Below are 12,617 nucleotides of genomic sequence, written 5' to 3' on the forward strand. Positions count from 1 at the left end.
AGGTTTTATCTACACCCTATAATCTCCGTGCATAGTTCCCATTTTTCCCTAAGAGGCATCCATCTTCCACCATTGACTTTGGAAGGATGAGAGAGTCTGAAGGAAGGTCAGAGTTGAAAGGCTGAAGGAAGTAGCTCTCAATAAAGTGATGAGACTCAACTTTTAAAGAGAATTTTTCCTGAAAATAGGGGTACCCAGGACAGGAAATTCTGCTTTTTATTTGACATTTGGGACCTAACTTACTTTATTTCTAAAGAAAACTCCAGAGAAAACAAATTCTACAGACTGCTGGCTAAAAGCCCCAGACTCTTATTTTCTTATTGGTAAGTGTGGATGCGTTTGGTTTATAGATTCAAAGAAAATATTTAAGGGGTGGTCACACTAATGAGAGTTACTGCAGTCACCTGACAGGAAGGAGGACTTGTAGGGTGGGGTAAGGCCAAGACTGAGGAAATTCCAGAAAGTCTTAAACTGTTTTACCTTTTCTCTCTTCTAACCGAGTATGATAGTTAAGGCTCCTTCAGGCAGCAGCAGGCCTGTGAATAAAAGAGTGAAATATGATAAAAATGTGTTACAGAAGAGTATTTCACTATCAGAATTCCTGTGTGTGTTCCTTTACTTTCCTTGAGAAATATTGGAGGAAACTCCTCCTTCTTCCTGAACCTCGGATGACCACTTGTAAAGTGAAGATCATAAATTAATAGTAAATGCATTTGAGATCTTGGGGTTTGGATTTTTATTTTTAAGTGTAGTTGATTTGTAATATTGTGTTCATTTCAGATATAGAGATCTTGTCATTCTTTATCTTTGAGTGGTTTGGAGGTGGAAAGATATTGAAAGAAATGCTTAGTGCTTCACCCAGGAGCTCATTAAAAGCCATCTCATCGGACTTCCCTGGTGGTCCAGGGGTTAAGATTCCATGCTTCCAATGCAGGGGGTGCAGTTTCGATCCCTGGTCAGAGAACTAAGATCCCACATGCTGCTTGGGCAAAAAAAATTTTTTTTTAAATTTTAAAAAGCCATCTTATCTCCAAGTTGTATTCCTCCTCAGAACGGCTGTCAATATAACTTTGATTTCCAGGGACGTTTTTCTGTTTTCTCTAATAGCAAATGACTTTGCATATTCACTTTTTTAGTAGTTGAAAGAAAATAATTCAGAGTCTTGATATCCTCATGAGGATAAACCATCCTCACTCACTTTCGAGAGTGAGGGGAGAGAAAGGCTCTTACTTTATTTAACCCAAAGATTTAAGTAAAAAGGTAGCAAAGATGGGAGATTTTATGCATCTAAAACCAAAGAACCTAGCCCAGCATGTATGCTGGTTCTAAATGGTCTTGCTCTCAATAACACTAGTGTCAGAACGTCCCACATGGCTACAAGAACAGACAGAAGACTGAACTCCTAGCAGGCTGCAACATGTAACACATACTCTTGGAACTGGCTTGAAGTTTACTTTTGACAGAATGTAAATATTTGAAATATCGCTCTAGTGTTAAGAGTGCAAAACCTGTTCCTTTTTGTTGTTGTTGTTGTTTTAAAAGTATATTTCCAAGCTCTCTCCCTATTTGAGCTCTGAAAATTTTAGTTTTTATAATGATCATCTTACAGTGCAACAGCCCGTGGAATAAATCTTTGGAATTTCCTTTACCGTAACTCTCTGCAAATGAAAAATGTTTTAAAAACAAAAAGATGTGGATGAAGGGTATTCTGCCAAACTTATCTTTTCACTTTGGCTGATGACCTTCATTTCCAAATGGTGGGCTGCTCCCAGAACAAGAATGTTTGCATCATAGGAGTCATGTGGACGTGACTGATGGTGCTGCTGACCTGAGTACAATGTGGCAAGGTTAGAGTTGCTATTGCTTTTTTTTTAAAAATAGATTCAACGAATAATGTACATGGCAAAGCGGACTGGAGATGAAGTACATTAAATGTATGTTAAATTTGCAAGAAACAATATTCTTTTTCTAAAATAATGAATTAATTTTATTTTTGGCTGCACTGGGTCTTTGTTGCTGCCCTTGGCTTTCTTTAGTTCCAGCAAGCGGACGCTACTCTTCCTTGCCACATGTTGGCTTCTCTTGTTGCAGAGCACAGGTTCTATCTAGGCATATGAGCTTAGTCATTGTGGTTCGCGAGGCTTAGTTGTTTCATGGTATGTGGGATCTTCTCAGACCAGGAATCGAACCCATGTCCCCTGCATTGGTAGGCGGATTCTTAACCACTGGACCCCTATGGAAGTCCCAAGAAGAGATAGTCTTGGTAGGACATAAGCAAACCAAATCCTTGGCTCTGATTTCTGACATGGCATATTTCCTATCTCCAAGGGGAGCTGCAGCTGCTGCTAAGTTGCTTCAGTTGTGTCTGACTCTGTGCAACCCCATAGACGGCAGCCCACCAGGCTCCCTCGTCCCTGGGATTCTCCAGGCAAGAACACTGGAGTGGGTTGCCATTTCCTTCTCCAATGCATGAAAGTGAAAAGTGAAAGCAAAGTCACTCAGTCGTGCCCGACTCTTAGCGACCCCATGGACTGCAGCCCACCAGGCTCCTCCGTCCATGGGATTCTCCAGGCAAGAGTACTGAGTGGGGTGCCATTGCCTTCTCCACCAAGGGGGAGCAGGGGGACTTAAAAAAGGGATAGTCCACTGTCTTAACCTGTATTGTTGTTTGATTAGCCCATTGAACTTAAAGGTTTAATTATTTACTAACGTTGAATTCAGAAGGATGCTAAATGTTTTACTCTTGTCTCCTGTCATATTGGATTTCAGACATCTTTCCCACATCAAATTATCCGGAAATAAATTGAGATTTCAATGATAGGAATCTGCTTGAAGGCTCTCATTGCAAGCTGAATAAACATAACATACTCTCTGTGTATTATGTTTAGGAACATCCTTTGACAGTCAGGCTTTCTCTTGAGTTACTTTTCCAGCCTTAAAAGTATAATTTGGAATTTTCTTTATAGACCTACCCTAAGTATGAGAGATATAAATGTAGTAATTTATGGGACTCATAGGAATACTTTGTTTTTAAAAAGATCTGTACCTTTCACTTTTCTATTTAAAAAATAAAATCTTATCTGTGCCCTCAATAAGCTTCCAGTCCAGTATAGGAATGTGCAACAATTTGATAAGCATTGTGATGGGAGTGTGACCATGTCCTTGAGAAGAGGAAGGGCTACTTAGATTTATGGAGGAGAGGTATCAGATCAGAGGGAATTTGCTCAGCTCAGGGGTTACCAACCTCTGGGCTGTGGACCTATCAGATCAGTGGCAATAGTAGATTAGAAATAAGGTACACAATAAATGTAATGCGCTTGAATCATCCTGAAATCCATCTCCCCCAACCCCTAGTCCATGGAAAAATTGTCTTCCATGAAATCAGTCCCTGGTGCCAAAAAGGTTGGGGACCACTGGCTTAGCTTACACCGAGTCTTGAAGGAACAGGCATTGCTGGACAATGGAAGGATAAGCATAATCCTGGTGGAGGGAACTCATTTACCATATCAGGGACCTCCCAGCAATTTGCTTTTCCTGGAGAGTAAAGGATGAGGAAGAGAATACCCAGAGGGTAAGAAGGGATCAGATCTAGAACTGATCTTCTCTGACAAACTAAGCACTTTAGATTTAATTCACAGAGTGATTAGGAATCCTTAAAGAATTTTGAATAAGAGAATAACATAGATTTATGTTTGGGGATAATTATTTTGTTTTACTTGGGATAATGGCAGCATCATAGATACTTCATTGGAAGGCAGAGGAACCAGTTAGAAAGGTCACACAGTAGTCCAGGGAAAAAAGGATGAAGACATGAACCAGTCAGCAAGAACAGGGATAAACTGGGATAGAGAAAGCCAACCACAGATACTGCCATCAGGACTTGACAGTTTGGAGAGATATGTCATTTTCATCTGAGACATGAGGATTCCATTCCAATGACTGTTAAATTCTGAGGCTTTCTGGTTAAGGTGGTTAAGCAGGAATCTTTTGCAGAATGCATTACCTATATAGAGTTACTTATTTTCCCCTGGGCATCTATGAATATGTGGTGCTTGATATTTATAACACTAAAAACACATTCTGTGGTATATAAAAACTAACATAAAATCCAATCTCTTCTGTATTTTACTTCTAAAGGAGATTTGCACGCCTCCATTTTGAGCATTGCATCAAGATTTCCCATCCTCAAAAAAAAAAAAAAAAAAATTCCCATCCTTGCTGCAAAACTTATTGGTGGTTTTTGTTTTTCAAAAAGATTCCTCGGGGCCAAAACCGAAGTGCAGGTGGAAGGAAGATGTCTGAAAATAGCTATTCTCTGGATGACTTGGAAATAAGCCCAGGTAAGCAGAGAGTTCCACGTGTGGAAAGTTTTATAGGAAGTACTCATTAGTAGCAATACCCTTTGACCTCAAAGCTGATGCTTTTAAAGGAAGAGTGATACGAATTAAAGGGAAGGCTGTTATATGCAAGTCATTCCCAAATCTGATTGCTCTCTCCAAATAGCTTCTCTGTGTTTTTGATTCATCTTTGTCAGTGGTAACCTGTGTTAACCAGAGGGTCCTTTTGCAGGATTGTAAGGGAAGCATCATTACCAACAGTTTTGGCTCCGTGGTTGTCCAGGACTTGAGGGCTTCCATGGATGGACATTATCCCCTGTCAAGATTGCTGATTATCCTATATTGCTGATGCTAACATAACACCTTGAGAGAGGAATTATTATGTTCTGAAGGAGGCATATACAGGCACTTCACAAAAGAAAAAATAAAATCAATTAATATAGGAAAACCATCAACCTCCTAGGAATCAAAGAAATACAAAGTAAAATGGCATTGTGATCTAATTTTTTCACATGTTAAATAAAGCCAAAATTTAAAAATATGTAACGCTCAATAATGGTAAGCAGTCTCCTCTTAATGTTGGCACCAAGTGAGTGTTGCCTTGTAAGTAACAGTTATAATCCTGATTTCCTTCTTTGTATTCTTAATAGAGTAGGTTGATTCTACAATAGCCTAAAACTTAGAATCTTGAAATCATTCAAATCACCTTTATCTTCTATTAAAGCATATTGTTTGCATGCTTGCAGGTCAGCTGTCGTCTTCAGCACTCAACTCGGAGAAAAAAGAGAGTAGGCGAAATCTAGAATTCCCACGCCTGTCAGAAACCTCCATAAAGGATCGAATGGCCAAGTACCAGGCAGCTGTGTCCAAGCAAAGCAGTTCTGCGAGCTATACAGTATGTGTTCGGCGTGATTCATTCATTCACTCATCTAGCAAATGGTCATGACCATGGGAACTAGAAATGTCTCCCACACCCTGACCTGTGAGCCCTGGCTCCTTCCTGGGGTCCAGCCATTCTCTCTTCACATAAATCCTACCCTAGCTTCATTTGTAATCCTTACCATGTTCTAATTCTGACTTTGTTTTCCTAGGCCTTATCCCACCCACCTTTTCTTTGGTGATGTTACCATCAGTAATACCATTGAGAATTTTCCTGTCTCTTCTTAATCTTGTTGTTAAAGAAGTAGTGTTTGGGGAATTCCCTAGCAGTTCAGTGGTTAGACTCAGTGCTTTCACTGCCAAGGGCCCAGGTTCAATCCCTGGTCCAGGAACTAAGATCCTACAAGCTGCATAGTGGGCCCCCCCCCAAAAAAAAGTAGTATTTCATTAGTTTTAATATAAACACTTATTTTTGTCTTTGAGAGAAGAAAGGGAGAACATTGGAGAGAAATATTGAATATATTCAATATTAACGTGGGATGGGACAGCTTTATGCAATTTTTATTCATATGTAATTCACCTGACATAAAAATCACCATTTTAAAATATGCGATTCAGTGACTTTTAATATATTCCCAAGGTTGTGCAATCATCACCACTGTCTAACTCTAAAACTTCTCCATCACCACCAAAAGAAACCCATCCTTGTTCAGTGACTCCCAGTTCTACACTTTCCTTATCCCCTAGCAACCCCTAATCCACTGTCTGTTTTTATGGATTTTCTTGTTCTGGACCTTTCACATAAATGAAATCATACAAGATATGATCTACTTAATATTTAATTCCTAGGATGTAATACTTTTCTAAAGAAATAGAATAGTGGATAAGAAAAAGAGGGAAAAATGATAGGAGGGTGAGGTACTCTGTAAGCACAAAAACGTGGTGTTCTAATACAACGGAGGATCTTTCCATGTTACACTTTCCTAGGTTTAGCTGGCAGGAGGACACAACAGAACCGCTTATGTGAAGTTACCTTTTAAATGCCATTTATTCATAAGTACACACGCATATATACACGTGTACACATACATTTGTTCTTTTAAACATCTCTTCCTTTTTAGATTTCAAATGACAAATTATTAATCTCTTGATTATTATTTTACAATAAAATTTGAAGAATAGTATTAGCTTTTATTTGTTCCCAAGCAGACTGAACCAGTGTCTGTTAGAAATTACATTGTGTATTCTCAGAATTGACCCTTCTTTCCCCCACAGGATGAAGTATATGCCTTTTCCAGTAGTATTTATTGGTAGACCAAGTCTCTGGGCAGTGAATAATCTCATCTTGATTTTTCACTATAGTTTTAAGAAGAGATAATGTGTGTAAATAAGTAGTGAAGTAGACCATCACAGGCTTGTTATTCATTGGGAGTGTGAAAAAATAAGCAAATGTAGGCTTCTATTCAAAGGCAGGTCAGGAAATACAGCAAACATGATGTGTGGAGCTTAATTCCCTCTTGTTGCAGGATTTTGCTGCTTCTCAGTGACCTCCTGCTATAAACATTCCGACCAGGTGACTCTCTAAGTGGAAAAACCTGTTTGGTAACTGTTTTTTCAACTCCTAATGAGAGTTTCTACATTGCGGTTCTCCTGCTCTGTAAATTTTAAGAGTTGAAAAGCCTTAAGGAATTCTTGTAAAAAGCATATTTTATCTCATCCCAAAAGAATTTCTCAGGCCGCTACAGGGAGGAGCATGGTTATAGCAAGGCACACACTCTTGATGCTGGGGGGCTGGGCTTTGAGGCAAGATCAGAAATAAGTTTCCAGTTGTTGTACGGTTGGTTCTGCAGTGTTGGCTGCCAGAGCTGGGGGCCTTAATCTGGAATTCCACACCTGAGACAGTCACTCCCACGGACACTCCATTCATTGGCCCTGTGGCCATAAATCGATTGTTTTCTCCCTATACCTGAAGAATCACAAAGAACAAGAAAGGTATTAGATTACTAGTAGGCTAAAGGTAGGAAATATCCATATTCATCTACCTCTGTATTGATTTTGGATCTAGTAGTAAAGTTGATTTTAATATTTTGCCCCAAGTGTTCTTTGCAAGGAAAACAAATATGATTATGCTCACTCCTTCTGACTCACATCTGCTTTTTTATGTTGAAGCTGTATTATGAGAACTAGAATAAGGTATGTCTTTAGTAGACTGTATGAATTTTATGCAAAAAAAAACCCACCAAAATATGTTTTTGAAAGTCTCACAACAAAAGGCTATTTTACGGTATCATTAAGTATAATTTCAATTCTTATATATATGCATCATCCCTGTCTTTCTTTCCAGGCCGGGCATTTATATATATGGTCAGTATCTTTTCTTAATTATTGGCACTTGGCACCTCCTTTCCCCTGCTCCAGAATGGTCTTTTCTGATAAAACTCACCAGCTTTGCATTCCCACAAGCTGTGCTGCTAGAAGAGCGAATCACGGGAATATTGTATGCTGGGCAGCAGGGTGGGAGGGGGGAGGGTTGGTGTGTGTGTCTGTGTTGATGTGTCTATGTTCTAATGAGCATCAGGTTTTGGACTAGTTGTATAAATATTTAACTCTGAGGTGTGTGTGTCCACAAAGCTGCTTTTGTCATTTCACAAGTCAATGGGTTTTGCTTCTGAGAGTTAGAGGGTTGATTTGACTTGAAGCCTTGGAAAAGAATTTCTTTTTTAGCATTCCAAGTTTATTTAATAGATGGCTATGAAGAGAATTGTGAGACTTTTTTTAAAAAATTCACAGACTATTTTTATTTTGTAGAATGAGTTGAGAGCCAGTGGTGGTGAAATCAAAACTCATAAATTGGAGCAAAAGGAGAATGTGCCCCCAGGTCCTGAGGTCTGCATCTCCTATCCAGACGGAGAAAAGGTGGGTTGAAAAGCCTGATGTCCATTTGCCAGGGAAGCATGTGTTCTAAATTAGTAGCTTAAAATTAGAAACAACTCTAGGCGGTAGAGTGTCTGGGAATTTGCTAACAGCTGCCAGGACAGATTGTCTTTTTTGCAGGTCACATAATTTTGGTTGGGGAACTGTGCAACTTATAGCTGACCAAATAATGAACCTTCAATGGAAAATTCTTTTGCTCAGCAAATGCTTAAGTGATTTTTTAAAAAACCTGTTTTGAATAGAGATATCATCTTCAAAGTTATTTGTATATTATTAATTTAACACATTTTATGTAAGAAAATGTCATTCTTTCAGTTCAGAGTATTTTGAAAGCTAGGCACTACGCTAAGCACAGGCAATGCTGAACTTAACAACTTGTTCTTCAGTCACTAAGTCGTGTCTGACTCTTTGTGACCCCATGAACTGTAGCATGCCAGTCTTCCCTGCCTCCACCATCTCCTGGAGTTTGCTCAAACTCATGTCCATTGAGTCGGTGATGCCATCCAGCCATCTCATCCTCTGTCACCCCCTTCTCCTCTTGCCCTCAGTCTTTCCCAGCATCAGGATTTTTTCCAATGAGTCAGTTCTTCACATCAGGTAACCAAAGTATTTGAGGCTTCAGCTTCAGCATCAGTCCTTCCAATGAATATTCAGGATTGATTTCCTTTAGGATTGACTGGTTTGATCTTGCTGTCCAAGGGACTCTCAAGAGTCTTCTCCAGCACCACAGTTCAAAAGCATCAATTCTTCTGCACTCAGCCTTCTTTATGGTCCAATTCTCACATCCGTACATGACAACTGGAAAAACCATAGCTTTGGCTATATGGACCTTTGTCACCAAAGTGATGTCTGCTTTTTAATATGCTGTCTAGGTTTGTCATAGCTTTCCTTCCAAGGAGCAAGCATCTTTTAATTTCATGGCTGCAGTCACTGTCTGCAGTGATTTTGGAGCCCAAGAAAATGAAATCTGACACTGTTTCCACTTTTTCCCCATCTGTTTGCCATGAAATGATAGGACTGGATGCCATAATCTTTATTTTTTGAATTTTGAGTTTTAAGCCAGCTTTTTCACTCTCCTCTTTCACCTTCATCAAGAGGCTCTTTAGTTCCTCTTCACTTTCTGCCATTAAAGTTGTTAGAGCTCAACAACTAAATGTGAACAAACCATTCCATGTGGAATGGTTTACCTGCAAGGAAGCTAACAGGTAGGAGGGAGATGCGTAACAAGTTGGTGATCATAAAACAGCAAAACAAGTGTTATGAAAAGGCTATGTGCGGCCATGGAATCTTGGACTAAGGACACTTACCCTGACTTTCTCAAGAAGGTGATATCTGAGCTAGATCTTGAAGGATGTGTGGAAATAGGCCAAGTGAATAAGGGGAAAGTTGACTATAAAAAACAAGTGTATTCCAGGCAGACACAACAGAGGTTTGGAAACCAGAGAACCCAACCAAGAGCGTAAAGTACATATAGGCAAAGGCGAGAGACAGATGCAGGAAGAGGGTCAGGGCTGGTCTTGAAAATCCCTTAAAAGTATGGGTGTAGTCCTGCAGCAGAGGAAAGCCATGGGGAGATTTTAAGCAAATCAGGTTTTATGCGTTTGTTGTTAGATGCATGGCTTAGCTGGAATAAGCAACAAGATAAATGTAAGGTGAAACTGTCATTTTCTCTGACAATCCACTACCCAGCGTCTTTGGTCTTTCATTCAATATGATGATCAAGTGTTAAATTAGATGAGGAAAAAGAGCTTTCAAATCTATTACATTGATTAATAGGCATATAATCATTGTTTCTGTTACACGTTTTGACACCCTTGAGGCCATTCTACAAAAGGTGAAGAGATGATTAAAATGGGTTAAGAGCAATAGTTCTCAAACTTATTTCACTATAAGTCTTTAAAATAGACAGCGTTGGATAGAGGAGCCAGCTGGCTGTAATCCATGGGGTCACAAAGAGTCAGACATGACTGAGCAACTAACACACACACATTGACAGCATACCAACAGGAACTCATGAGATATACTACATACTTGGACCAAAGTAAGAATACAGAAAAATGGTCTCAGATTAATGGCCACAAAATTTCAGTTAAGGAATTGTTGTTCAGTCGCCAAGTCATATCGGACTACAACCCCATGGACTGCTGCACACCAGGCTTCCCTGTCACCGTCTCCCAGAATTTGCCCAAGTTCATGTCCATTACATTGATGATGCCAATCAGCCATCTCATCCTCTGTTACCCTCTTCTGCTTATGCCTTCGATCTTTCCTAGCATCAGGGTCTTTTCCAGTGAGTCGGCTCTTTGCATCAGGTGGCCAAACTATTGGAACTTCAACTTCAGCATCAGTTCTTCCAATGCGTATTCAGGGTTGATTTCCTCTAAGACTGACTGGTTTGATCTCCTTGCTGTCCAAGGGACTCTCCAGAGTCAGCACCACAGTTCAAAAGCAATCAATTCTTTGGCGCTCTACCTTCTTTATGGACTCAAAGAATAGAACAGGAAAAAATTTAGGGGTTTTTATTTTATAAAATTGAATCACTTTATTTTATAAAACCATATCTCAAATAGATTTTGAAATAATCAAACAAAATACTTTTCCTAATCATAAAACAATCAAATTACAAAACATCCTTACAACAGTGGGCTGAGGCACTACTTCCATGTCTCATGTAATGTTTCTAGTGAGTTCTCACATCAGTCTGCCTGGTTTCCCCATTTTTTAAGTGTGAGATTATGTCTTACAAAAAGTTTTCTTATATACTCTAAAATAAGACATTTAAGAAATGAAATCCTGCATTGAAATCCTCCCATCTGTTCTTGGAGCATAACTTGAAAAATAATCATCTGGATAATCGTACTTGAGTTGTCCCTATTTCTAATTGCATGTTTCTTTCTTAATTGTCTTCTTGATTTGCAGCTGGAACTCTGAGCTGAACTGGAGGATCAGAGCATTTTAATTACAGTCTAAAAGGGCATCAGTGCAACTGAATCACAAGTTGGGGAGTAGGTGGGGAATAGAAGAAATAAAGATAGTACATAGCCTTCAAGCATATAATCGTAGGTTCATGAACCTTTGGATGCCTTAAAATTTGTAAAATTTTTCAGAGCCTCAGCTATCCTTTTGGCTGGCTGCCTAGCTTTCGTTAACCAATACCTAAGAGCTACTTGAACTTCGGTTTGTTATAAAAGGACATTAATGCCAGGGTCAAGTTGCCTGAAATAGAGAATTTTGTCAAGGTATTGGTTTTCCCTTTCTCCTTTTGTGAATGAATTTGTACTTTTCTTTAATGAAATGTTTGAGCAAAACCTCACATGCTGTCTCCTGGCTGTTCCTGTAGTGAAGTCATCTAGTTGAGTATGTGCAGTGATGTCGTGATTGTTATTAAGCTTACCCTGCAGGTTCAAGGTGTCCAAATTGGAGGTGAGAAAAGGACTTCTTGGGATGGATGCCCCTACTAATTAAGCAAGAATTGAAGAGCTTTTTGTGGCCATGCACTACTTTCAGAAGATTTATTTCATATCATTAAATGAAATAACACCTTTAAAGTAGTCATTCCAATACCTGGAACATCGTAAACATTTCATCAGTGTTAACTATTATTATACTGGTTTGTTTTATACCATGTCAGAACTCCTGTAATGAAAAGAGAATAAAGGGGAAAAAACTGACCATGCTGAAATTCACGTGCAGTCAGCTAACAACTTAATCTCCATTGTAAATTTATTCAGTACATTAGACATCCTGATATAAACACTCAGCATCACCCATAAAATCCCTGGCATCTGAATGAAAGAATATTCCATGAAGAGTACATGTTGGATCATTTGATGACCCTTCATGATTTTGAATGTGGAGCAAGATATACTGAAGGACTAGGGGACAAGAGAACGGAGGAGTGAGCTGGTAGAAAGTTCTTTTATTTACATTTGATGGCTAATGGGAAAAGTAATCACCTACACCTAAGATCTGCCATCTTGTTAAACACTCCCATTTTGAGACTGGAATTAAACAAGGGAAACTAACCTTGAAGATAATACCAAAAGGTGGTTATAGATAAATTTGTTTTATAGCTATCAGAAGGTCTTCTGTACTAGCAAGCTTTTTTCAGCAGAATGTATTTGGTTGGGAAATAAGGAGTTAGGAAAATGAAAGAATAATAGTTCCTGTATGTAAAGACTTTATCTTGCCTTGGAGTGAGTTACAGGAGTTGTGGGTTTTGGTGAGGAGCTTTGCCCTCCCTGATAGAAGGCTTTGTTTCACAACCCACTTTCCCTCTTTTTTTTTTTTTTTTTTTTTTTTGAGAGTAGAAAGATATATTTAGAAGTTCTTTTATAAAGGAAGATAATGCACGCTTTTGGCAGTTGCTTGCAGTCTGTTATTCACGTAACTCTGTAATTGAGAGGCATGTTAATATCCTCGTAAAAGACATTTTGCTGCCTCTTGTTTAAATGCTCAGCTGTTCTG

General features: G+C 39.0%; 1 protein-coding gene across 5 annotated transcripts in view; it reads left to right on the plus strand.

The window, feature by feature from the left end:
- The window catches only part of LIMA1 (LIM domain and actin binding 1), a 90,445-nt gene that overhangs the window by 64,492 nt on the left and 13,336 nt on the right, over positions 1-12,617 (plus strand). For all 5 annotated transcript variants that reach the window (XM_005679971.3, XM_005679972.3, XM_018047801.1 and 2 more), the window contains 3 exons: positions 4,256-4,340; positions 5,084-5,232; positions 8,025-8,132. In XM_005679971.3, coding sequence (XP_005680028.2) covers positions 4,256-4,340; positions 5,084-5,232; positions 8,025-8,132 — 342 coding nt within the window. The remainder of the gene's footprint in view (positions 1-4,255; positions 4,341-5,083; positions 5,233-8,024; positions 8,133-12,617) is intronic.

This window comes from Capra hircus, chromosome 5, assembly GCF_001704415.2.
Source record: "Capra hircus breed San Clemente chromosome 5, ASM170441v1, whole genome shotgun sequence".
NCBI classification, from domain to species: domain Eukaryota; kingdom Metazoa; phylum Chordata; class Mammalia; order Artiodactyla; family Bovidae; genus Capra; species Capra hircus.